At 39.7% G+C, this 27,592-nt stretch overlaps 1 protein-coding gene across 2 annotated transcripts in view; it reads right to left on the bottom strand.

Moving 5' to 3' along the window:
* The window catches only part of MYOM1 (myomesin 1), a 74,692-nt gene that overhangs the window by 2,685 nt on the left and 44,415 nt on the right, over positions 1-27,592 (bottom strand). Inside the window, exons 22-38 of one of the 2 annotated variants that reach the window (XM_030444158.1) lie at positions 26,666-26,780; positions 21,319-21,475; positions 20,346-20,452; positions 20,181-20,225; positions 16,255-16,391; positions 15,251-15,395; positions 14,570-14,629; positions 14,218-14,285; positions 13,479-13,592; positions 12,752-12,839; positions 11,963-12,001; positions 11,772-11,877; positions 9,986-10,149; positions 8,558-8,594; positions 8,222-8,244; positions 6,618-6,673; positions 1,692-1,907 (exon numbers count right to left, since the gene is read on the bottom strand). In XM_030444158.1, coding sequence (XP_030300018.1) covers positions 1,692-1,907; positions 6,618-6,673; positions 8,222-8,244; positions 8,558-8,594; positions 9,986-10,149; positions 11,772-11,877; positions 11,963-12,001; positions 12,752-12,839; positions 13,479-13,592; positions 14,218-14,285; positions 14,570-14,629; positions 15,251-15,395; positions 16,255-16,391; positions 20,181-20,225; positions 20,346-20,452; positions 21,319-21,475; positions 26,666-26,780 — 1,677 coding nt within the window. Of the gene's footprint in view, positions 1-1,217; positions 1,908-6,617; positions 6,674-8,221; positions 8,245-8,557; positions 8,595-9,985; positions 10,150-11,771; positions 11,878-11,962; positions 12,002-12,751; positions 12,840-13,478; positions 13,593-14,217; positions 14,286-14,569; positions 14,630-15,250; positions 15,396-16,254; positions 16,392-20,180; positions 20,226-20,345; positions 20,453-21,318; positions 21,476-26,665; positions 26,781-27,592 lie in introns of those variants that run through there. The other variant, XM_030444157.1, reaches the window with a different exon arrangement.

The following is a 27,592-nucleotide window of genomic DNA, read 5'->3' as shown; positions in this document are numbered from 1 at the left end:
TACAGCATTTTCAAGGAGCATCCTCACAGACATCCAGTACTGCAGCAAAGTGAGTGGCTGGGAACCAACACTATTTCTGCATTTGCAGTGGCTAAAAACAATGTATGTGGAAGGTGCACGCAGATCATGCTTATACTGAAAATACATACGTTAGTTCTTTAGATTTTGATGTGAAGAATTGTGCTGTTGTGAGACTAGTAATGAAGAGAAGTATTAATCTGGCATGTTTCTCTCCTAATTAGCAACTGGGCCGGTAATTGCTTCTAAACATAAATATATATATGATGTATATTGTATCCCCCATATATATCATATATAAGCCCAGGAGGATGGACATTCTGTTGCTCTTCCTCAGCTAATAATAATCAGTACAATTGTTGTAAAATAGCTGGCATGGAAGTTTTAATCTATATAAGTGTGTTAAAAGATCTGGACAAATGTTTTGTGTCTGAAACATTTTTATCTGAAAAAAACCCACAATTTTTCCTATGTTCCAGTGAAGATTCTTTTTGTAGTGTTAAAAGATCTTCACAAAAACCAACCAAACAAAAAAGTTACTTCTGATCTCCAGTGTTAAATTTGGTGAAATTAACTGAGGTCTCAGCCTAACAAAATACTTACCCAACACCCTGTAATCATGAGCAGGTCCATTGGATCATGTGAGACCACTCCTCTGCCTCAGTTTGCAAGTACATCTTGTTGAGTTGAGATGTGAAGCAGTGAAGGTCTGGACAGAAAGGTGTGAAGCAATGCCACGGGGGGGGGTTTGTCATGAACAGTAAAGTGAGGATTAATAGAGATCTAAAGGAAAGCTAAAGGTAATTACAGTGGTAAAACCATTAAGACACTTAAGATACTGTGCACAGCTACCAGAAGTGTGACTAGTAAAACAAGACACAGTGGAAACAAGCTGGTGATAGAAGGAAAGAAGTGAATTTAGTTTATTTGTGAACACAGAATAGAGAGTTCATACAGTTTTGCAGACACACACACACACACATTAGTATTCTGGCCTCCAAAGCCTGATTTTCATTTATGTTACAGTACTTTTACCCCAGTTGGGCAGATTAAACAATATTTATGGATGTAAATGACACCCATACCAAGGCCTCTGTAAATTAACACAGCAATACAAAGAGACCTCAATGTAGACAAGAAACAGTACTAATTCCTCTATTATTTAATTCTCTAACACATTCAATCTATGCTACTTTACCAAAAGTGGAAAAATTTGAACTGCTGCTCAAAAAACACCTTGATTATTCTTTATGTTTCCATCTACCTCATCATGAAACAATTTTTCACCGTTTCCATTTTTTTGTCAGGTCAAGCACTCCAGGAAAAGGGTCAAGTGGCAGACCTATGTTTATAGCCAGCACACATTTAGCCTGGCTGAAGATGCTACAACTAGGTTCTGTGAAGTTGGCAGTAATACAATATATAGGAAAGGCCCTGTTTTCCCTGGCATAATTAAATGGATTAGAAGCCAAAATGAAATGAATGGAAAAATCCAAGGCTACCTGCTAAAGCAGAAAGCCATTTACACACAGAGATTATGTCAGCCTATCATCCAAAGTCTTCCCCCCAACACACACTTCTGCTTCCTAGTCTTAAATTCAAGCTCTTGTTTTCTTATCTTCTGTATTCTCTTGTTCAGACTGTCTCTCTTCCTCAGGTATGTACACACTTACGGTGACATCGCTGGTCTCTGTGCCATACTTGTTCTTCACCACAAGGCTGTATTTCCCAGAGTCATGTGTGGACACATTAGAAATGCTAAAGCTGACATTTTTTCCAGCTTCAAATTTCAGGATACAATTAGCATCTGATACAAATGACTTTTCGTTCTTCAGCCACGCGACCTCTGGAGTAGGATCTCCCCAGACAGTACAAGAAAGATTAAGTGCCTACAGAGAAAAATATAAAAGGAATTAGATGTGAAAGTAAATACTTGGTGTGTTTTTTAATGCCTGACTTTCCAAATGTTACAATCCACTGTTTAGGTTCCTACTTATAATAAAAGGATGCATATCATAATCAGTAATCAGTAATTTTTGTCAGAGTCTTCTGTGTCATAAAGGAAAAGACAGAACTCAGTTAATTCAAAAGCTCCATTAAAACTTTTCAATATTTTATGGACCTTCATTTCTACTCTCAGATCATTTGTAACTTTCCCCATGCATATTATATAATGCAAAAGTAGATGTCTGCTTTGGGGGTGGTTTTTTTTTGGACCTTAAATGAGAATTAAAGGAGCTGCCAAATGTATTTGTTCATGGTAAGCTCGCTATACATTTGCCACAGAAGTAAAGAAAGTGTCTGCCTTTTTAAATAGCTAAGAACAAAATGTCCCTGGAATATTGTTTAATTTAGGATCTTTTTTAATTATGCCCTGACAGCTTTTCCTTGAATTGTTTTATGCATTTCTATAAAACTATTTTTAACTGAAATAAATACAGGCTTTACTTTTTCTTTTGTGTTCATATAAGTATTTTCCTTTGATGTTAGTAATGTTTCTAAGTGCCATACTGAAGGAAGTATCTTCCTTATCAGAGAGATAATGTTGTTGGTGAGATCACTGGCACTGGATGCTGTCTCTGGGCTGGAGAGTCTATTGTGCACACAATGCTCAGGCCTCCTGTTTTTTTGTTGTCAGCTGATAAATTCATATTTGAGAGATACCAATACATGGAAATGACTCCTTCCTTCAGCCACAATGCCATGGGAATCTTCTCAAAGGAATTAGCAAAAATGAATGTCACATAGAGAGTCAAATGTGAAAAATGGACCTTTATTTAGGAAGGAATCTATTTATGTCTAAATGTTAAATAATTCATTGGTCTGAACTTAAGAAGTTATTAAAATTAGATGTTTTTTAACATGGAAATTGATGAATTTTTACTACGGAGAAAATGGTCTTCAGTCATTCATTAGGAATGGGCTAAGTGATACATGAGAAATGGACAAGTTTCCATTTCACTGCAATCAAGTTTTTCTTCTCTTTCGTTTTAAAAGCTCTTGATAAAAATAAGTCTGAAGTAGAGACCACTGAATAGTACTCACATTGTTGGCTTTGTGAACTGTCACGATAAAAATCTACTGTGAGAAATGTATTTAACAGCTACCTTCTCCTCATCTCTGTGCTGCTTATGTGGTAGTGTGATGGTGGAAGATGAGATAGAAGACAGACACCCAGAAGGCAGAAATGATCCAGCCCGGCCCAGCTCAGCAGGGAATGGTTTGGTTCCGCTCAGCACAGCACAACTCAGCTCAACCTGGGCCAGCCTGACCTTGGGCTTTTGGGGCTCAGCTGGCCCAACCTGACTCGACTTGGTTCAGGTCGGCCCAGCTAGGCACAGCCCACCTGGGGCCAGCATGGTGCAGGGTGGAACTGCAGAGCATGGCACGGGTCAGCCCACTGGGCCTGAATGGGGTCAGCTCAGCCCAGATCAGCCCAGCCTGGCTGGGAACGGAACCGCTCAGGCAGTGCCCTCAGGCAGGCACTGCATATGGGTCCCTTCAGGTGCTTGGTGTTTCTTTATTGTCTTCAAGTTCTCCAGAAGACAAGAAAGATCCCCACTGAGCAGCCCCAGCTGCTGTTACACGGTGCTAATGAGCTGAGGTCCGTGTCCAGACAGCTCTGCGAGTGGCAGCATTCAAACATCAGATGTTGGAAGTGGTGTCTCTACTCTTTAATTCAAAGAGCTTCAAGCAGCACTTTGTTTCTTTTTTTTTAATTAAACTCTAGATAAATAATTCCTTTAAATAGCTATATTTTGCTTAACCTTGCATCACTAGTTCCTGTTTTGACATGTGTTCCTCTTTATCTTCCCAACTTTTGTTTATTTTCCAGCTGCTTGTGTGCAGAGATGTATATTATAATTCAATGCATAGATGGTGATATCTTTGGTTTTCTGGAAGGTAATTTCATAACTGTGGAGTCTGAGCTAAGGAGAAGTGATCACCCACTGTGGCTGCACCGATCTGTTTCAGGTTTTCTGGTTTTTGGGGCAGGAGATTTTTTTTTTGCTCATATGTTCATAAGCTAATGCACATCTTTGCTCACAGAAAACCCTGATTACAATGCTGTATTCAATCTGAAGTTCTTATCCTGGTATAAAAGTGTGTTCTGTCCTCCTGAGGAGAAGAGGCACCTCTCCCCTTTAGGATATCTCCCCTTTCCCAATAGTTGTCTGGCTCTGATGATTTGGTAGCCGGTGGTCCCCTCCCCCCTTCTGCCTTTCCCAGCAGATTTTCATGAGCAGGGCAGTACGGGTGGCAGAGGGAAGTGAATCACTGGATTTCAAGTATTGCTGTTCCTCTTGCATATTAGCACAAACTCATTTGCATTCAGTGATTTGGGCTGAGATGCAGTGAGTGAGCTGAAGCAGTTCAGTCGTGCGAACCTGCTCCCTTCTTTCAGCCTACCTGTGAGGGAGGTCACCTACGCCTGGCAGAAGGGCAGAAGGCAGAGTTGGTGGGCAGAAGGATGCAACGAGATGCAAGAAGGAAGTTTCTAGGTCAGAATCCCAGGACTCTCCTTTTAAAAATAAAACCTTCTTACGCACTTACAGGCCTTCACTGAAACAGCCACTTAGGTTAATTTGGCCATCTGTACACAAAATTTATGCTGGTATTCTCTGTCAGGTCAAATTCCTCCCTAATAAGAACTGACACTTAGCCTTTTCTGATTATATCACACTGCTGAAAAGCATTTCTGTCTATCAGTAGAAGCCTCTTAGACCATCTGTAACACTGATTAGCACCAGGTAAGCACTGGGGCATTCATTCTCGCACACCCCCCCTTCAGCTCACAAGAAGAGCCAGTAAGTAGCATCACAGTCATAGTATTAAGTTTGAGATACACATATGCTTGAAAGTTTCATCTAAGAACACCAGTCTGCTCATATTACTCTATAGTTATGGCTCTGCTTGTTTTCAGAATCAAAGTCTGCAGTTTCCAGTCCTCTGCTATCTCATTTACTGATTTTCAAAGTCCTTGATGGTTGTGCAATTTGCATGAATTACACAACAGAGAAGTGCATTCCCCTCTCTCCAGCATATATGCAAACAACAGAGATGAGCCAACACCACCCAAACAAGCTCTGTTTTCCCTGATCACTCTCTGTCCTGCTCCATTTCTCAAGATTATCATCCACTGAATCCAGAAACATAAGGTCAAGGATATTTGTCTGGACTTTTGTGGATTTTTCAGTCACTTATTCAAACATGACAAATGCCCTTGCTATCAAGGACAATGTGTGTCCGGGTAAGACTTTGCAATTCATGTTTTACAAACTCCCTTTCTATAAACTCTACACATTATGTTGTATTGAGTTCATACTCAACTTCCTATCAACCCACTTTTGTCAGAAAGCTTAAAACTGGTAATAACCACACAAATTTATCCCCTGCCAAAGCAGTATGAGAACCTCATCCTGAAGGACAAGCACTACTAGCTGAGAACCTACAAATTCATTCTGTTTCTTTGTGTCTTCTACCTACAGTTACAATGCTCCTATAAGTACTTCTTAGTTTGCAGCATTTCCCAAACTGCTAAGTCCTTTAATGAAATGTTTAATGAAATGTTACCTCATTTTATAATGCCAGCATTCTTAAATTTCCCAGAAGTCCAGCAGAACACTGTTGGCTATGTTATAACTCACATTGTAAACTCACATTCAGACCACAGTTTTAGATTCTTAGCACTTCAGCTCTGCTCATAATCAGACATTTAACTCAGCTGACCTACTGCCAGATAAATAAAGCCAGAAATATCAGGAAGCTGCCTTATGGGAGTTGTCATGTTACAGGTTTTCAATGACATTCATGTGCCCTATTTCATTGTTTTGATATGATGGAAAGAGCAACTGGCTAATGGCAGACCAGCAGGAAGTGAAGAACAGGCACTTCTTGGTCTCAGAACTATTAAGCAGCAACTTGTAGAAGCAATGTGCTGGGAAAAGGCTGTGAGATTCAGAACTGATTTTCTGGGTCATCTTTCTGTGCTCAAGCACTGAAGTAGTCGTGTTCCTTTGGGAGAGCCTTATAATGATCTTTCAGTTAAACTCTGCTAATATAGTCCTTTGTAACACTAGTGACTTCTTTTGGCTTTCTTCTCATTTACTTTCACAAAATAAAGAAAAATTTCTCCTTTTGTTTCAATGAGGATTGAGTTAATGTGGTTTACTCCTTTTACATCATTTAAAAGACAGCCTTGACAGGTATGATTATCTTTCCACATTGCAACGAAGTTAACTGCAGAAGACAGAATCACTTGCTATCTTGTAAAAAAGGAATTAAACTTCCCTGATGCCCTATTATTTAAAAAATCTTACTGTGAAACCTGTGCATGAATTTTTAAAGAGCTGGTTATATAAGGAGTCTTAGTCTCAGCTCACATTGTCATCTCACTTTTATCTAAGAAAGACACTGCCCTGAATACATAAACCCATCTGTGGAGGAGCGTTGAATTATGTACAGAATGAATAAATAATGTAGCAGATTTTAAAGATGGCATCTTTTTGAAGAAAAAAAAACAAACAAAAAAGTAAATGTTTTCCCATCATTGAAAGGCATTCAAGCTGTTGTGTAAAGCTTCAGTTAATTCACTGTACCTTGCCCTCCTGGATGGTGACAACATCTGGCAAGCCTCCGAGTACCCGTGCACGATCTGGAAATAAGGAAGCGTCATTTTCTTTAGAGTCTCAAAATCAACCGTGTCCCAGATTCTGTTTCCCCTCTAGTTCTTTCCTCTTGTTTCTGTACAACTTGCCTCTGATATCTGTGCTAGCAGAGAATTATTCAGCATCCAAACAATTTGGATTTTAAAAAACAGTGAATTGGCAACAAAACGTATTAAAAGCTGATATAAATCACATACAGAGGGATTTGAAGTACATGTGCTGTGGCTTGAAGATTTTGCCATCAGTGCTACTTCTGAGTGCACAAAAGAAAATATGAATTTTGAGATCTAGTACTGTAAACTTTTATTGTCATGAACTAAAAATGTTGTGTATCCAAAAGGAAGTTAATGTCACCTAGTAAAGTAGTGAGATTAGGTTTTAATCTAAATACAAAGACTTCAGGGACAGCAGAGAAATTCCAGTGCTTTCTAAGTATCTGGGTGTAAATGAGATCACTATCTGGTCTAGTTTTAAGCTCAGAGTCCCATGGGAATCATAAACAAATACAAATAAGCTGATCACATGCAGGCTTTCATGCACTTATTCTGGAATATGAATTTTGTTCATTATACATCTTGGTGGAACCTGGCAGAGGAAGGAAATGACTGTACAGTATGTTCCCCTCTGATATATTCTGTGAAAGATGTGCTCTGGAGCACAGAGATAACAACCCTATGAGACCAGGAACGGGACTGTGTTGTGTCAGCGTGTCAGCCCCTTATGAATGGTCAGGGGTTAGAAATTATATGACCAAGGCAGGACTGTTACCAGCCCTTCATATGTCTCAGCTGGGACTCGCTGAGGTCTCTCTACATATCCAGGCCACACTCTCTTTGGAGTGTACATAACACATTTTTTTCTCCAAAACTTTTCAAATGCCAGTTCTGCTCTCATTTCTTTCTGGACCTGAAATTCATCTGCACTGGGAGATTTTTTTGATGTGTTACATTTTTCCCATGCATTTTTTCTGTAAATAGGGAGACTATTGAGCTCAAAAAATCAAGTTGAATTCTAATGACTTATTCCTTAAGTAATTCTTACATACTGCTGCTTTAATTGCCCTGTTGTAATTGACAAACATGCAAAAGTATCAGGAGTTTCAGGGATTAATCTTTAAGCTACTGTTGCTTTCTTACCAACTTCTGTGTGCAGTTAAGAGCCATCTGACATTTTAGATGGTTCAAAACTATCCAGCTTGTTTCCTCCATTTTTGAAAACAAAGTGATTTTTGTGCAGAGAACATGCATAACATAGCTCATCAATAAAGATAATTTTTTAGAGAAGAGAACTGGAGGTTAGTCGGGAAAAATCAACACAACCAGTAACTAAAGTGGTATTAGCTGCAATGCAGACCAGGGTTAAATCACTAAAAGGTCACTCTCCTTGCTTCCCCTTGCTATAAAGACAAATTAATCTTAGGATGAGCACATGCACACACACTTGTATACATGGCCTCTTTCTCCCAGCCTTTGTGGAGAGAAAGAAAACCTTTGTAAAGGGTTTATTGCAACCATAGTCAAAGAAGGGTGACTTACTTTTCTCTGCAATCGCAGCTTGCCTGAAGTTGAAAAAAGCAAAAAGAAAGTGAAAATTCAGTTAAGGTTTACTTAGAGTGGTTGAAAAATAGCTTGTCTTTTTAATTGCCTTTGATTTGTTAGGGAAAATCTGCCAGCATTTGGCAATACTGCTTACTTTTTGTTACCTAACTGTTATATAAGAATTGCACCAAAGAAGTCACATGCAAAACTCCTACAGACTTCTGTAAGACTAGGATTTGTTGCACAGGATATATTTAGCTCCAGTACAAAACAAACAAAAACTTTTATTATTTTATGGCTGCCATTACTGTATTTAGATGGCATAATACTTACTTTAATCTCTGGAACTCAGCAAAGGCTTCATCAAATGCTTTGTAAAGAGAAAAGTTGATTTTAAAGTTAGGTTGAGAGATAAATTATCACATAAAAATGCAGAGATCATTAAAGAAATATTAATGTATAGATGTGTGCATATTGTATAAGTCTTAAAATGCTGAATGATTCAACTAATAAAGGTCATCTTCTATAAGGCAGCTGTTACATATATACATATGAATGCATAAACACACTTTTTTTTCCTTCTAAAAGTCAGTCTTTTAGACAAAGAGATAGCAGGAGCACAATAGGCTGAAATTGTCTCACAAAACAGGAAGAAACCCACAATACACAACTTGTAGCACTGGTCTCCCAAATTTTTTTATCATGCAGTCCTACAGGTAAAAAACTTCTAAGCATGCACCCCCAATATATGTTTATTTATTTATGTATTTATTTGTCATATAGATGTACTGCTATGACAACTACTGAAGTTGTCATGTTTTCTTCCTGCACCCCTGTAGATCAGATCGCACACTCCCCACTTGGGAGATGACTGGATTATGGAATACAAGAGATCTGTTTTTCCCCAAAATGCTTTTCACATCTGCTTTGAAGGATCATACTAATGGCCGGGGAAAAAACAAACAAAAAAAAAAACCAACCCAAAACCAGAAGAAAAAATAGACAGCAGACTGCTGTCTTCTTCATAAATTCAGTCTAAGCTACCATCAGGAGTAGATCAACCTCTCCACTTTGAAAGAGAAGAAGAAATCTCTTTTCTCAGGAAGTGGGGATAGAGTACAGAAGAAGCAACATGGAGATGATTATAAGGTTATTTCCCTTATGCTGATCTTTCAGACTCAAAGTGAAGCTTTAGGGATGAGAAAGGCCGGGGATGGAAACTTGGCAGTTCAGCAGCAATTACTCTGCTTTGTAGGATCTGAGTGGTCTCTCTGAGTAAAAGCTTCCAACAGTCAATCCAAATAATTTTAGCTGATCCCCTAAAAGTCCTTCATTGTGCTGATGAAAGGTCTTGACATCTTTGAAGAATAAGGAGCTTAATTATACCCATCAAAGAAACACAGTAGGAAATAACAGAACAAACTTGTCTCTCACTTCCTCCCCCAAATATAACTTGAGAGATACAGAAAGCATTCAGTGCTACAACTTGTATTTAAAATTTCCAATCAATGCCAGCAACACGAGGGGGTTTATAAGATAGCTCAGAAACTGGGCTGTTGTCTCAGTAGACAAGCTGTAAGTGGGTATTTGGAACAGGAAAAACACTTTCATAATTTATGGCCCGAGAGCATTGGTTTGGGAAGACGAATTGCACTGTCCCCAGAAATGCTGCCAGGTCTATAGCAAGATCCTGCTGAGGATGCTCCTGCTTTATGTACCAATTCCCACATGCAGCTGATGTTATCAGAGGGAATGGCCTACCTTGTCCGGAAAGATCCACTGTCTTTTTGTGTCCTGTGTTACCATCAAAGAGATCCATTGTGTATTTGCCTTTGTCCTGTGGAGTTGGCTCATTGATCTGCAGCCAGATCTGCTCCCCGGTGACACCGGTCTTCACTCGGTCTGTGAACTTAATCTGGGTATCACTGAAAAATACACATTCCCCATTTGTTTTGCTGGAGTATAATGCATTTGCTTCTGAGTCACTGAGTACATCTGCAGTTGCTAAATGGTTTCCAAAGTGCTATGGTGTGGCACCATTTTTTGAAACTTTTGAACAGAATAAAGCTCTGGGCCAGAGGGACAGAACTGACATGAGTCTTTCTCTGTTCAAGATCTAGATCTTCTCAAAGCTTGCATGTTATTCTATGAGCTGAACCATAAAAGTTATACAAATTTAAAAGCCAAATCTCTGGGTAATTGATGCACACTCGAATGATCCTGTTCTCTGCTATTCTTTGTTGTTTACAATTAGACATTCTTTTCTGTAAGTATATCTTCTTCCACACACACAAAAAATCAGTTTCTCAGCTTCCTAGCTAAGCAGTTAATTGACCCAGATGAGGCAAAAGTTTTTTGTCAAACAAGCTACTATTTTTCTTATCTTTAAACTGATAACTTTAAATAGATTTTTTCTAGATTAATTTGATGTACTTCAGTATGAAATTAGTTTCTAAAAATTAAATGAGAAATGAGAGGAAAAAATGCATGTGAGAGAAAAAAACCCCAGAATACTTCATATGCATTCACAGTTTTGACATACTTAGGACTCCTGGTGGTACCAGGTCAAACCAAGTGCCAAGAAACAGGGAAAACTCAAACTGCTTCCATTTCTCTGACAGTGTTGCTGGTGAGCATCTGTGTCAGTAGTTACAGCCAGACTGCTACAGCACATCCTGTGTATTCTGTGCCTCATTTACATGGCTTTTATTGAGAGATCAGTAATTCAGATTCCATCCTAAAGAATAACTACTACCATGTCCACAGGATGTGAAGCAGCAAGAATAGTAATGATAGATTTGAAGGGATTAAAATATGTTATTACTATTAAATGAAATCTAAGTTGTTTACTTCTTTGTGTTTTCCAGTGTGTTTGCACGGACAGAATTCAAAGCCGTCTTGTGGATTTGGTTATGTAACTCACATTAATTTTATGAGGAGCTGGGCATTCAAATTCTTTTTTTTTTTAATATCAGTCCTTCTGTCTGCCTTGGTTAGGTTTGTAGCACTCACAAGGAGGAGCTGTCTGGATTTTACTGCCCCAAGCACATACTGATACTTGCTTTGCCTCCTAAACTAAAACCATGCTTTAAGAGGACCTACTTGCTTGTCCCAGTTCCTGTGAATTCTGGCATCTAGACAAGCAGATCTCCAGGCTAGGTATCTCTGAACCTGTGGTTCTGGCCTCTTTTAAACCTTGTCAGCCTCTCAGGTTACATTTGCATCACTCCTTAATGCTGATTCAGGGAAAGATACAGCTTCCATTTGCAGGGTGTGAAATGCTCTGAAGCAGCAAGAAGGCCCTGTCAGCATTCCATGGCATGGGGCTATCTTTCCCGTAAGGAAAATGATGGGAGGGCCCCGCACCACCAAGACCTGACTCCAGTACTGGTTTCACATGGGTGTCATGTACTGAGATCACTCATACACGAAAAGGTCTCATGAGAGATAAGGAAAAATAACCCTTGTCTCTCTCATATATCCAGGTTCCTTCTGAATCTACAAACCCAAAGTTACAACGAGTTTTTCAAAGCTTTCATGTACTTACTTGTGCACCCAGCCTACTCTCAGATCTTCCACATAGTAAGTAACATAGGAGTACAGCCTGATACCCTCAGCTGTGCTCTGGATTTTCAGGTCTGTTGCAGATAGAGCTGAAAGAAGAGCACATGGTTTTATGCAGCCGTTCATCGAGTGTCACAATGAGTCATTCATTTGAAAAGAGAATGAAGTACTTACCAATCCTCCTGCATACTTCATTCATGAGATCTGAAAAAGCTGTGGAAATAAAATCCAGAGACTAAGACTCTGTGTCTGCAGCTCAGGCATAGTCAATAACAGGACAAGTACTGGCTTGGAAACATTCTCTCCAGTAGGCATGAAAAAGAAATCAGACCTACCTTAGAATGCATATTAGAAATTTAAGTAATAATATAGCCTGCTGTCCCATGATTTCCAGACTTAATTTTTAACTGCAGCCTTGATGAATATTGCTGCACCTGAAGGCATTTTGTATCTCTGTGTGTGTGTGTGTAAATGACATTATTTTGTTGGAATTCTAACCCATCCATATATACATTCTAATGAAGAGGGCTTTTCTCCACTTGCTTGGAAATATGTGACATTTTGAAAATGCAGTAATGGCAATGAGTGGAAAAGCCTCTGAATAAATGAAAGGCAAAACGTAATAAAAATGTGAAATCTTTAAAAATTATCTAGTTCTAGAATTTCTTTCCATACATCTAGACATGCATTACTGATGGCCTACTGAGGAAACCTGCTATCATTTACTTAGCTTGTTCATCACATTCCAGTTATACAGAATTCAGATGCAATAAGCTATATTCAAACATTATTTGAACTGAAAAATCTCAGTTTTTCTAATGAGATGAGATGAGATGGTCTTGTGTACAAACAGAACAAAGCCACAGGAAGGTGACACACACAGCTGTCTGCACTAGCCCAAACATGCATATAGGCAAGCAGTCAGGCTGGTGTGGCTGACAGCACACAGAAACTGGCTCTGACCTGTGTCTGTAAGCTTTAGCTCACTGGAGTCCTTTCCTCTGTCATCCTTCAGTATGACTTCATAAGTGCCAGTATCTTTCCTAGAAAACTGAAATATTGTAACAGTAAAACCAGTTTTCAGCACAACTACTGATGAAAAACCTAGATTTTACTCCTGAGCCAAGCTGACATCTCATCCCTGTCCCCAGGGAGGTGCCCAATGCTGGGAGCTGCCCCCATGCCTGCTACTGGCTGAGGAGATGTGATGGGACCCCTTGGCTGGGGTGTCCTGGCCTGCAGCCCCTTGACACTGCCCTTCCTTAGCCAAAGAAGGGAGAACAAAGAGATGAAGTGGTGGGGAATTCAGGTCACCCCCTCAAGCCTGCAGGAAGGCTGGATATGGACCAAACCCCTCTGGTGACTCCAAGAGGGTGCTCCTCTGCAGGCCTGAGTGACAAGCACTTTCCCAATGCCATTCACAACGTCACTGTGGTCTCGTTCTGTTGTTAAACTGAGATGAAAAGGAAGTGACAAGCTTATTATCTCTTCTGTCATCATTTCCTGAAAAACTGAGTGAGCAGCTAGATGCTTGCTTTAGCTAAAACACAGACTGCTTGTGAGTTTTCTCCATTTTAAAAACCCACTTCCCTTTTAATTGTTCTGCTGAAACATCAGATGAGATTGTATCATTCAACTGAATTTATAACACTAACTTGGTAGCTGGGGTCTAGTAAGGAGAGTCACTCACCTCTGATATCAGCAGAGTGCACACACCATCTTTGAAGTCATGTTCTTCATCGACCATTATCTCCCTGCTATCTTTGTACCATACAATCTGTGTTTCCTTTGTAATATTAGCCACCTAAGATGGATGAAAACCGCAGGGTAATTAATCTCTTCATTTGAGCAAGAGAACTGAGTGCCTGTGCAAGTTTCTCATAAGAGAACAGCAAGCTTAAAAATTTGATCTGAGTGAGCTGTTGCAGGCCTTCATTTTAAAATGAGGGTTGCAAAAGGGTAAACATCAGGGAAGAAAAGAGAGAGAAATAGACTGCAAACAGCCTCAAGGAGCTGAGGGACCCAGTAAATCCTGCTAGGGGACTTCTGTGCACCTAAGCCAGCCAAAAACGAGGAAGTCCTGGATTTTCTGGATTTTAAGGATGATAGGGTGAGGTCCCTTCCAGACCAAACCATTCTATGATTCTATGATTTACAATGACTTGTCATTCCTATTCAGGTGCCTTTTCCTGGGATGGTGGCTGACACACCTGTAGGAAAAGGTTCAAGCCATTTTCCAAGGTATTTTCTTACATGTGATTAGCAGTCACCCCAGTGTGATTAGCCTCAGAAACTGTCACTGTCCCATATGCAGCTGGGAGTACACAAGGAAACTTGCATGGCTTTATTTCCTTCCCAGCCTGACTGTCTAAGTCATGGTAGGTCAAAGTGTTTCGAACATTGTACTTAAGGTTTTCCTTGCCCCTTACCTTACATTTCAACATCACGTTACAGTCATCAGTAACTTCCCATCCCAGTTTATCCACGAAATGAGGACCTGTTTAAAAATTCCAAACATATTTTTAAAGGTCACATCAATGGTATTCCCGATACAAAACCAAAGGCAAATGTGTTTTTCTTTACAAGAATATTATACTATTTTAATGTGGTTTTATTTTTCCTGTTTCTCCTTCAGAAGGTGAGCATATTATTGAACAGTACCCACTTGTTTCAAATTAACATATATGTACTTACATAAATATACATATTGTTTATATAACCATAAGCAAACTCTTAACAGACTAACACATATGTCATTCTTATAAATATCCATATTATCACCTTGTTTCCTGTGCCACTCTTTTTGCTGGAAATTTGCTTCATCCCGCAGCTTCTTGAATACTAGGAATTAAAACCAGCAAGAAACACAAGATTAAAGATCGTGTGTCATTTGTACAGCACTGAGGGTCAGTGTCACAGTCGCAGGTGCAGCTCTGTCCCGGGGAGGTCAGTGAGAATCCTGCCACAAGGTCAGGTTTTCACTGAACATTTCAAAGTGTCAGAAGCTGATTACAGCTAACCCAACTTTCCCAGCTGCTTGCAGTCACCAGGAGTTTAATGTGTCACCTCTGATGAAGCATAATCCCCAGTCATAGGGCTACTTTCCACTCTCAGGAGGAAGGCAAAGGAGCAGCAGCAAAGTCAGCAAGCTGTTCAGGCTCTCAGAGGTGCAGCTACTTGCTCCTGCCTGAGTGGGTTTTTTTACACGGGAAATTTTCATTCCACCCATAGGAAAGCAAACCATGACAGGCTGCAGTATATTACATTTCTATAACAATTCCCCTCCCTCCAAGCACTTTTAAAATTTCAGCTCACACAGATACAGCCCTGTGCTGTATTAGTCAGGAAAGCACTGTGACATGAAAAACCACTGGAAAATCTATTGGTAATGAAAATATGATGACAACTGAAGTAGCCTTGGTATAATTTTTCCAGCCTAATGTTCAATATAGATGAGCTTACCATCGCCAATGAGGACAAGACTGGATTGATTGGTTGCTTTCCCATCCTGTAGTTGGAAAGTGTAAGTCCCTTCATCCTTGTCATCAAGTATATCCATAATCATTTCAACAAGGCCAGTCTTCTGGTCCACCTTCATTTTGTATTTCTTAAAGAATGGAAAGTAAAGCAACAGTTAATGGATGCCATAGTCAAAAATATTTGTCTAACATTCTATGGAATATTTAGGCAAAATTTTGATTTCTTTATTCAGATTCCTACTGTCTCTAGCTCCAGCTTGAAATATAAGATCAAATAAATAAGAGATTTGCTAAAGGTGAAGCCTATTTACCAATGCCATACAAACGTGACATTCCTGTTGTATGGTGGCTACTCTGTTCTTCATTAGAAAAGTTTAGATTTGCATCTCTTCAGAATAACACTTTCCTTGGGTAATATTATATTTTTATGAGGTTTTGTGTAGAATGCTCCATCTCTGCCTTCTCCCTGATGTCAGTGTTGCAACAAAAGCAGGCCGTGTCATGTCTCTGGGAGGAACAAGCTTTGCTGCTGGAAACCATCACTTGGAAATTTTTCTTTGGTGTAATGAATTCCTCCAGACAGCAAAGAGAAGTGAGAACCAAGCACAGGGGTTGATGAGGTCCACAGATGAAGGAAACCAGGATCAATTTGGGCTACTGCAGTGACTCCCTGAAGACCACAGTAACTGCTTACCTGGGACTAACTTATTGCAGGAACTCCTGTGGTCCTGACAACCAGTAGGTTGTTTAACTCTGCTTTATAAACTGCATCCAGTAGAATTCAGCTGCAGCTCAGAACTATGGACAAAATCTTTCTAATGATGCTTTCAATGACATATTTGAAAGCAATATGAAATAATGAAATAAGGTATTTCTCATGAAAATGCATTAGGGTGGAACACTAGATTGAAGTATATTGGAGACAGATGCTAGTTCTTACTGATACTCATAGAAATGCAAACACATGTAAGCAAGGAAAAAGCTTACCTCTCCATTGAAAATCTCTTTATCATTAAATACAAAGTCTGCCTTTGCATTACCAGACAGGTTTTCAGCTTGCAACCAGAATCTCACTTCTCCTTTTTCCAAAATCTCCACTGCCAACTCAGAGGCAAGTGGGATAGCTACAAAGAAGAAAGAAAAGAATGAATCACACACAAAAAAAAGAAAAGAAGCACATGCTTTGCCAGTGCCCCAAGAACAATTTCTTCTATAATCAGAAAGCCACCTCTTCCTTTCATACTCAGATACTGTATGCAAGATAACTACCTTATGATTGCTCTTCATAGACAGAGTGCCTCTCCACCCACATATACATAGGATGACAGACAAGATTTAATCTTTTGATCCTTCAGTCACCAAGGCTGTACAGTCTGGTGGTGTTCAGGATTTGATTTATGCCAGTGACCCTCCAGTCTAACCCAAGGCTAAATCTGTTTCAAAGGTAAACTGCAAATATCTCTGCAGTGTGATGTGAGGCTGTATGATGCAGACCCATGTTTAATGAGCCACTTAACAATGTTGCTGTAAAACAGTGAATTGACTCAGCAGAAAATGAAACACAACAAATGCCAAGCACAAAACCAGATCAGAAAGTCAGCTCCTGAGATGCAGGTTGGGAGATGTTTGTAAGCATTCTGATTTGTTACTGGGTAGATCTCCATCTCCTGGAATTCACTAAATATCACAATACATCTGCAATATCTCCAGTACATTTTATTTACCTATGAATAATGGAAACCCAAAACATACAGACAAATTCTTTTTGTTAGTAGGGGGAAAAAATGTAAAGAAGGAGGGTAACACAGATAATTTTATGATAATTTTACTCTTTTTTTTTTTTCTTTTTTCCTTCTGACTTTTAGTAAATGTCCTTAGCTTGCATTTGCTTTAACTTTTGTTAAAAATATCTTAATCAGAAACAATAAACACAAGCATTTAGACTTTATTATTGGGGCACATTGCTCATTTTATTGGCTTCCATAGCTTTTAGCTGTCTTGACAGTTGCTCAAATTTTCAACAAAATCATACTCTAGGGAGTACGTATGCTGTATGTGAACTCTAATCCACTCTCCAGTTTCACAGCAGTGTAAAATCTGCATGGCAAGCAGCTGAGAACAGAGTACAAACACATTGCAAAATGCCTGATGATGCAGTCTGGTGATAGGGTAAAGATACATTTCCTCCCAGACAAATCCCAGGACAGGGTTGTTTTTCCCTTGCAACTGAAAGTTCTTCTGTTCTAGTCTAGTCTATCCTAACCTAGCTTAGTCTCTTTAGCCTCATGTATGCAAAAGCCCTGCTAAAGCAGGAGAGGACAGGACTGAGGGAATGTCTAATTTAATCTTTCCTAAATGATTGGAGTGCCTTTTGGAGCAGAGCTGCCATCTCACCCCACTGCCAAACAAAGTTAGGGTGATGAGGACAGCCCACATCTTCCTTTCTGATCCTCACCCCTTCCCTGCACCTACACCTTCCCACACCCACATGGGTGCTTTTGGTGCTCGAGTGGCACAGGATCTGCCTCTGGCAAAAATCAGGCTTCTGGGAGAGAAGGCAATAGTCACATTAAAAAAAAGAGGAATATGAAAAGGACACAGGCTTAACCAGGGAGGAAAAATATTTAAAAAGGAGACTGGTGGGACAGCATTACCACAAGGGAGCAGTACAAAGAAGAACCCCATAGGAGTGTGCCTCAGCAGTGCACCTGGGGTGAAGCTTCTTCACACAACACATCACTTTGTGTGGAAGAAACAAAAGGAGTCTTGCATAATATCTCAAAACAAAGGGACTGAAATGCTACAGAAGCCAGAGGAAGCAAGGAGGAGAGAGTGTGAATAGACATCAGGCTGCAGTGCTTTTGTCTCACTGTCAGCTCTATGGCAATTTTAAACCCCCACTTGATTTGCATGTAATTAACTATGAATATCTTAGTCTAACATGGAAGAGAGGAAAATATCTCAGAAGCTGTTAAATAAAGGGCTGAAAGGATACAAAAGGATTTTTTGGAGGGGAAGAGGCCATTCACTCCCCAGCCCAAAGAAACTGGACAAATCTGCATTAGAGTCCTCCATGAGCAATAGTCTTATTTTTAAATATTTCTGTAAGTACCAACTGACAGCTACTTGAGGCATTTTACCATCACTGTGCTCACAAGGTTCTGCATCCTATTTGTATAGGATCACAAAGTACTGTGAGCACTTGACACGGCGACCTTGGGCAGTTGCTAAATTGCAGAGGTGGAAATATCTATTTTTACCTAGCACCAATACACCACTGTGCCCACATGTAGCTGAGTTCTGTAAGGCTGCATTATCCCAGCAACAATTTTTCCCATGGTGTTACTGGCTGCAGATGTTTCTAAGCAGAAATTACACTTCAATGCAGTTCAAAAGTGCAAACAAAGCAGCTCACAAGAGCTCATGTTGAAACAAAAATGCCAAGCAACTTTGTTTTTTGCTTTTTTTTTTCCAAGAGAGAATTAGAGTAATCCACAAAACAGATCATCTGGAGATATGACTAGAGTTTCATGTTGGTCCCTAGGAGCTCATTATTATTTTTCTAGCCTCATAGCCATAGCCAGATATATCTTAAGCCCTATTAGTATTTTTTTTAGCCTCCACAGGGACTAGAGGAGCCAAAACAAGTAAGACAGTTCCTTCCTTGAAACATTAGGATATGTTCTACAGTGATCTCCCTTTTTTCCTGTGCCTCCTGGGGCCTCATGCACAGCCAGAAGTGTATTGTTACCCAATATGATGCAAAAAAGAAGACACTGTCTGTGTCCTGAGGAGCTTATTTGGTGACATCAGTTTTGAACACAGAGTGTGGAAGAGCACCCAGAACAGAAGGGCTGCGGGAAGTGAGGACATGAGACAACACTGAGGTTTTTTGATGACTAAATTTCAGTGTGAAGTTATAATTAGGAAGAAACAAGGAGGAGCAGAAGTAAACAAGGGGATGCTTGGGCTGCCACTAAGCTGATAAAAAGTGATACTAAGCTGATAAAAAGTTGAGAAGGGTAGAGATGTTATATGGAAAAGACACAGAAGGCAATGAAAAGGAGAGGCAATGTGGGCAAAAAGGCCATTTCTGCAGCCATTTCTGTGGCCAAGCTTTGGCTGTGCTGAGGGGCATGATGTGGGCTGAGTTGGCAGATGTGCAAGCAGTTCATGCAGGAAGCTGGAGGAGCTAAAATATAGGCAAGAGTTTTAGTGCCTGGAAGAAAAAAGAAGGGAATGTAGCAGAAGATGAGACAAGGTTTAAGTATCATCTTGTTGTGTGTAATAGAATTCATTGTAAAATCTAGTTGTTTGTTGGGTTTTTTTAATTATTCAAGTAATATTCAGTGAAAATAACCAAGTTGTCCTGCTACCAGGATATCACAAAGGTGTTTGTGAAGTTAACAAAAATACCACCCTAAGCAACTGGAAAGATGTTGGCATTACCAAGTGCTACAGAAAAGGAGGAGGGAATGAATTCCATCAAAAAAATTCTAATTTGTAGATCACTACAACTCTATTTACTACAGTTGCCTACTTTGTTAACCTTAACCTTTACATTAACTTCAGTTGGAGTCATTAGAGAATTTTCAAAGTTGGGTTTTCAAATGAGGTTAGCTATGCTGAATAAGTGTAGAAGACTACTCTGCAGAAGAAACAAACTGAACAGGATACTAATTTTTCAGCTATTATATAGACTTATTATATGCCAAGAGCAGTCAGCTAGAACAGATCAGCAATACACAAACGTACTGAAAGAAAGAAGAAAATAAAGGAATCTCAGACCTTCAATTCAAAGCCACTTTCCCTTGAAATTACCATGGTGACTTCACTAGCTGATGGTGGCAGGAGCTTTGTGATACCCCACTGCATGCAAAACATTTCCCTACAGACATCTTTGATTCACTTACTTGGGAATTTGTGGTCATGGCTCAGAGCAAGCAGGCGTTTCATTTCTTTAAAAGACACAAAAGAAATAATATCAGGTTTGTGTGCCTTATGGATTGGAGAGACACAGCAACAGGGGAAAACAAGACTAAAAATCAACAGGCATGCTTATTAGACACTGTGTTTACCTTCCTCATTAATTGTGTAGCTTGATGAAACTCCATCAGTGTCTGTAACAGCACAAGAGTAAATTCCCAAATCATCTTCTGCAAGATCTTTAAAGGTAGCTTTTGACCTTCAGAAAAAAATGAACAAACAAAACATTTTGATAAAATGATGAGATCAGTCTGAACCAAACACCTCATTTATGTCTCTAACATCAATAAAAATAGTCTTGTATTAGCTTTTGCTCTGTTTAAAGAGAAAATATGGGGCTCTGGCCACTAGAAACCAGGGTAGGTCCAAATGTGCTACAAGTGGAGATGGTACAACTCTCAGACAGTGCCAAAAGTACTGCAGATAGCTCCTTTAAACTAGTTCAAGCATGCCTAAAAACATGTTGCCAAGTTTTTGATGAGCACAAAAGGATGCTGATACAGGCTGATTCCATTGTCATGTGCAATACCAAAAGTAGGGTGAGATACCATTTCTTTCTTTGTGATTTCTATAACTAGAAGAGCACATAGGTAGTTCATATGCATGAACCTATGCATTTGCCAGTTCTTTTTCTCTGAAGAAACCAAGTAGGCTTGCACAGCATTAGAGGAATCAGTCATGACCAGCTCAGGCTGTGGTGATGCTGTCAGAAGAGTCCTGCTTACTTAAGCCCCTCCAAAGATTGCACCAGTGTTAGTTACATGGCAAAAGCATTTTGTAAGCAGATAGATAATTTTCTTCTTTGGAGATGATTATTTAATATTTATTATTTATTATTGTTATTACTATTATTTACTTTGCTTAACAGGTTGCATGACGACAGAGCACAGATTTTCTCTCCCTGAGCCTGACTCATTCTGTGCAAGCTCCAATGTTCAAATGGCCTACCAGAAACAGATTAGCAGATTTAACTCTTCCTGGGGTCATGCATCCAAACGGGTAGATTTCTGTGACCAACCTATGTCTCTCAACCAGGAGACTATTGCTGCCACAAAGGGTTCTTACTTTCCGCCTTTGGTATCGATGCTCAGACGAGAATCATCTTCAATTGGTTCATAATTCTTGGACCAAACAAATGTAGAGTTTGCAGACATCTGATCACATTCAAAGTTCAAGGAAATTACTCCATCATCATCTACATTAACAACCACTTCCTTGGTTCCTGAAAGAGCAGATAAGGTGATTCCACTTTCACAGAGAGGCCAGGAAACCAACTTTATATAGACATCATTCATAGGGTGGATTAAGCAGACCTTTGCCATTTTCTCAGTCAGCACATAAACTGGTGCAAACATTGGCCTCCTCAGTCTGATCCACAAGAGCAGTTCTTATTCTAATCCATAAAAGTGAGGAACAGACTGAAGAGCATCATAAATCAACTGATTCATTTGAGCAAGTCTAAGCACCCATGGGAATTACAATATTTGCTTTGGAAAAATCCTAAGGGGAAAAAAAAAAGAAGCAGATCTCTAAATCCACTAAATGTTTGAAATATTAAATAGTAGTACTTTCCTTGGGAAGGGGTAGTTAAGAGCTTTCATTAAGCAGCATGAATTTCCTATCCCCTAATAAGATAAGAGTTCTAAAAGAAACATGGTGTGGAAATGCAGGTGCTTGAAGAGGTGCAGAAGGCAGAAGATGGAACAGTCAAGTTGCCCCATCAGGACTAACTTGTGCAACTGAGGCACATTTTCAGTGACTCTGGCTTTGCTCCAGGAGGGTGGTTTAATTGCTGTGCTTGGCATCCGGCCCTGCCAATGTCTGCAGCATTAATCCTGGGCCCCCAAAGGGAGTGAATATGTGCAATTAGCTGCTTTAAGTTACCCACCCTGTTTTTCCAGTATCTACAGTCCTTGACCTGGATGAGGTGACCCAGTTTGTCCTTTAAAAGGCGCTGGGGGTGAATCCCAGATCAGAAACCTGAAGGAACTTCTATCCTGCCCTCCTGGCACCCCACTGTCATTGAGGGGATTTTGGCTACAGTTTGGGAAGCTCAGCAAACTCATTATCTGTGTCGTTAACTTTCATTTCAGCAACTTGTCTGAGAATATCAAGGAGAGCGTGTGCACTGAGACTTGCTGGAGAACATCCAAGCTCCTTTTCTGAACAGCTCTGAGCTGGATCTCGCATCTGAATAGGGCACTCATGTTAAATTAGTTAGCCTAAGACAATTCTGGGCTGCCCAGAATGTTAATGACACACTTTCTCCACAGAGTATTGTACCTTAAAGACAATATCCTTATTCGTGGCACTGAGATTAAATGCTTTATTTTATCCGTAATTCTTATTGAGCCTCAAGCGTACAAGGAGATTTCTGTGTTTCATCATCGTGATACTATACTCATTCTTTCCAGCACTGTGAGTAGCTCCTGAAATGTCAATTTGTCTACACACAGCTTTCTTTGTCTTTATAATTTGCCATAACCATTTAATGAAATATGAGATTAATATTCCCATTTTGCTACTGTGATTTACCAGCCTTTGCAGTAGTGAAGCATGTTAAGAATCAATATATGATAAAAAAAGTCTAAGGTCTAAAAATATTTTACTAAGCAAACATTTCATTTGTGTTTATCTTCCTGTAGATCATTAGCACATTCATCTTCTGATGTCAGGTTATGTTATGTGCAATAAAACTATATTCAGAGGGTTCATTTGAAGGACAGAATAATTTATATTTGTTTTAAAGTATTCTCATTATTATAACAATGTGTGCCATTTGTTTTCAGAAGTGATGATGAAGTTTACCTCTCATGAGGTTAAAAAATCTTTTAAAATTACTGACCAGAGGTCTCCACTGATCCTACAAAGCAAAACTGAAGAGGCTGAGTAGTAGTAGCAGCCTTAATTTCATTCCCCTAAAAAGCTCGATAGTTTGAAAATAACATCCAGAGCTTCTCTTAAGGTCATCATAAGAAATAAAATACTTAGATGTCATATCAAATTTCCATTTATCTAAGCATTTTCTTGCATCAAAGGGAAAGAGATAATATGAAGATAAAGCAGATAGCTTCAAAATGCTAAGGTTAATGGCATCGTTTTGAATAGAGCTGGTCAGAAAAGTTGAGTGGGACAGCATTTCTGACATTCAAGCCCCTCTCAGGTGAGTGATGCAGGATCAGAATCTAATTTTGCTTTGCACAAAGATGAACATGGACTAAGTGCAGAAATAGGGATGAGTTGCAGTCTGCTCTTGGACTTCCTTTGGTTCTTGTGAAATGCCCACACATCAAAGTGTGTATGTCTAAAGGCCAAATTAAAGCTCAAAAGTAGCCTGGATTGGTATTTGTTTAGGTGGGTGGGGTTTTTACTTGAGCTCTAGAAGATAACTGTAAAAATTACATGTGGTTTTCAAACAAGAGAAGGTGGATACAAAGTATCTCATCATCACATTTACACCTCACTGGATAAAGACAATTGGTACCATTCTGTCTGTCTTAGAGCAAATATTTTTCAGGATATTTTTAGCTGAATTCTTTGATCAGAAAGCTCAGTCATCTGGTGATTATTACCCATTTGCCAAAAGCAACATTCCAGCAGGAGCTGTCTAGAGAGACCTGACAATCTGTTGTCTCCATTCAAGATGGTAATAAAGGCAGCATTCACTGAGCAAAATCAAAGACCTGTGGTGATTTTTAAAAAATAGTATGACTGTTCCTGAGATCTGTGTGATTTGAGTGAGAAAGGTGGAAGCTTGCCCAAGAGACTGGCTTTTGAAATGTACTTTTAATAAACGTCTGCTCCTTTTTAATACTTTTAAGAAGTTTAGTTTGGCAGATACCTTATCTGGAGATCTCAGCTCAAAATATGGGTCAACCAGATTTGTACAAATAAAGAATTTTCAGCTTCCCTGAGATTTCACTCAGTCAAACCCTGATTTCCCTGTGATCTCTACATTACATCTATGACCCTAAGCCTCACTTGCAAAAAGGATCCTGATATGTGCCTCCTTCTCTAGAGGTAAGGTCTGTAAACCAAATGTTCTGCTCAAACTGATATTTCCAGGTGGTCATCTACCCCATCTGACTGAACAGTGAAAATGCTGTACAATCCTTTATTTAGTACACTTGAAGATTGTTATGGTAACAAGGTTTTATCAAAAGCCTAACATATATTAACATTAAAAGAAAATGGATTAGTAAAGGCAGAGTTTAGTGCAAATACTGGTTTGATTCTCTTTTTAGAAGTGGTTGTTGTATCTAAGTTGTTTTGAAGAAAAAGCTTCTAAGCTTACTTCATTTTCAGTTGATAGAAATAGCCCTGGAGCTTCAAAACACTAAAATTGTGGATGCTGTATTTTTGAAAGGTCCTGTCCCAAGCCCTCCTTACTCACACACTTACCCTTTTTTGTCCTTGCATCCCACTTTTGCATCTTCTTAACTTACTATCTACTCCTTTCAGCCCCTTCCTCCCATCCCAGCCTCACTAGGAGTTGCCCTGGTCTCACCAGTCTGATTTTTCCAGTTCTTTTACATTCCCAATTTCAAACCTCCTTTTTCAAACTTCCTTGACTTACAGCCTCACTGAGAGCTTAGTCAAGGCTTTCTTAAGACTTCTGCTGCCCTTGTCATAAGAACCAGGAATTTTTGAGAGGTAGGCCAGTGTTACTGCAGAAATAGGAGAACTAAAAAGGGACCTGGGATTCAGGAAAAGGGAAAGGATCCTAGGGAAATGCTCCTGAGGCAGCCAGGATGGGAATGGGAACTGATGATCACCAGTGCTGTCTGTTCAATACCTTACAGTCAATACCACCACAAAAAAGCCCTATTTCATAGAATCATAGACTTGTTTGAGTTGGAAGGTATCCCATGGGCAGGGACACCTCCCATTGGATCAGGTTGCCCAAGGCCCCATCCAATTTGGCCTTGAACACTTCCAGGGATGGGACATCCACAGCTCCCCTGGGCAACCTGTTCCAGTGTCTCACCACCCCTACAGTAAAGATATTTTTTCCTAATGTCTAACATAAATCTTCCCTCTTCAAGTTTAAACCATTGCCCCTTCTCCTCTCTCTACACACCCCTGCAAAAAGCACCTAACCCAGCTTTCCTTTTGACCCCCATCAGGTATTGGAAAGTCACTATAAGGTCACCTCAGAGCCTCCTCTTCTCCAGGCTGAACAACCCCAGTTTTGTCAGCCTGTCTTCACAGGGGAGGTGCTCCAACCCTCTGATCACTTTTGTGGCTCTCCTCTGGACACGCTCAAGGAGCTCTATGTCCTTCTTATGTTGTGGACTCCAGAACTGGACACAATAGACCCTGTTTGGAACACTGGGCACTTTCTCCAGGCAGGCACAGTCATCACCCTGACTGTAGGCAGGGTAGGCAGCTGTTTGCCCAGGTAGTCACCTCTTCTGTCCATACCCCTGCACTGCTACTGGTGCTCTCTGCACCTGGCTGCCCCAGGTCCCTGAGCTGTCCTGCCTCGCTGCTCCCTGCCCTCTGCCTGCCCTTGTTCCTCCTCCTTTAAGGCTCCTAGAAAACTTCCCAAGAGGGATGAGATGTACAGATGGAGGAAGGGAACTTGCCAGAGGGAAAGAGGGTGTATGGTGGATCCAGGCTGGGTTGCACCCCTGCATCTTCTTACCTCATACTAACCTTATACTAAATTTGTTTAAAATATCTGGGAATGTGTTTTCTCACCTTGTAGGGCCCTCCACTTCTAAAATATAATCTACAAGCCATACACCCATGCTTATGTTTTTTGCTGGGGACTTAGGGACAAAAATATGTTGATTCCAAAGTCACCTATTTTACCTCACAGTAAATAAAATGCAAGGGTTTTCTGAAGTTCCAGAAATGGACATTCTGCCCCTGCACTGATTCCTATGTGTCTTACTGGCATAACGGACTCACTGAAGCAAGTCTTCAAGGATGACTCTAGCAAGCAATTGTAACTGAATTCCTACTGAAGGTGGTCTCCAAAATGATTTGATTATGTTCTTAAAGCCAAGGGGAAAGATAATTTCTTTTACAATTTCCTCAGACACATGACATAAGCTAAAGACAGGAGAGAGATAAAATATAAACAGCTAGCTTACTATAGGAAAAAAAAAATCTATGTATGTAAAATGTTTTGGTTGAGCTGATCTTAGTGGGTCCTCTCTTTATGCATTTATCAATAGATACAGGCAAATCTTACAACTTTATTATATTTTTATATTCCTGAGCCTGTAATTATGGTGAGAAAATCTGTTCTGACCTTAAAATGTATTAGACAAGAAAGTAAGATATGAACTTCTGTTCATCTCCTGCTTAGTAAAAAAGTTTGACTTGAGCCTGTATTTAAACATACTGCAGAAACAGGAACCTGCTTAAATATGATGAAAAAGAGGAAGTATTTCTAACAAACCTGTTCTTGTTTCAGCTATGGCAGGACGTGATACATCTGATGGTTTCCCAACACCAGCCTGGTTTGCTGCCCGCACACGAAACACGTAGCTCACACCTTCTTTGAGGCCACCTATCTGGAGGAAGAAAGCATGCACACATGCACCAGGTGTTACAAAACACTTGTTTTAATTTCACACTTTGTACAGTTCCAGTCTGGATGCTTGGCAATTATATCTCTCTGTTCTTTTTGTTTTGCTCTTCCAGTCGATAAATATTTCTTTTTCATGGATTTTTTTGTTTTTGTTTTTCAATTCCAGAGCGACATGACTAATCTGCTTGGCTTGCTCCTTCCTTGTATGCATAGCTAACATTTAGACAGTGTTATTACTGTCATTGATCTCTTTGCAAAAGCAGAATTGTTATTGGAACAGGATGTTTTTACCTCATGTATATTGACCTCTGAAAAAGGATAGCGTTTTACAGCAGGGAAGTTCTGGCTTTTAAAAATGAAATTATCAAGGTAATAAGTGCCAGCAACACCTATTTAGAAACAGGAGTTCATTTTATTGTATAGATTTAATTGTGGTGACTTGAGGAATTGTACTGACATTATAATACCTGCAAATACATGCCTTTAAAACAAATGTGAAAGGATGACACTTAGAAGTGAGTTGTCTTTCAATTGTTCCAAAAAGTATACAAACAAACCTACTTAAGATATGTGTCTAGAATGGAAATACAGCCAAATCTTTATTTAGAAGTCATTCCACAAAACAATGTAGCACAATAGTGTAAAACATTTGGGTTTAACTTGCCATGAGGGAGTATTTTGTGTTAGAACCATCTGCCACATTACCACAACATCTATTTTTGTGCCATCTCTTTTAGTGTAGTGATACCTATATTACCCTTTGAGCTAGAAAATGCTAGGATTGTCTCTTGTGGT

This window comes from Calypte anna, chromosome 2 (assembly GCF_003957555.1).
Source record: "Calypte anna isolate BGI_N300 chromosome 2, bCalAnn1_v1.p, whole genome shotgun sequence".
Classification (NCBI taxonomy): domain Eukaryota; kingdom Metazoa; phylum Chordata; class Aves; order Apodiformes; family Trochilidae; genus Calypte; species Calypte anna.
The sequence above is the reverse complement of the archived record's forward strand: the minus strand, read 5'-3'. Positions and strand labels throughout refer to the sequence as shown.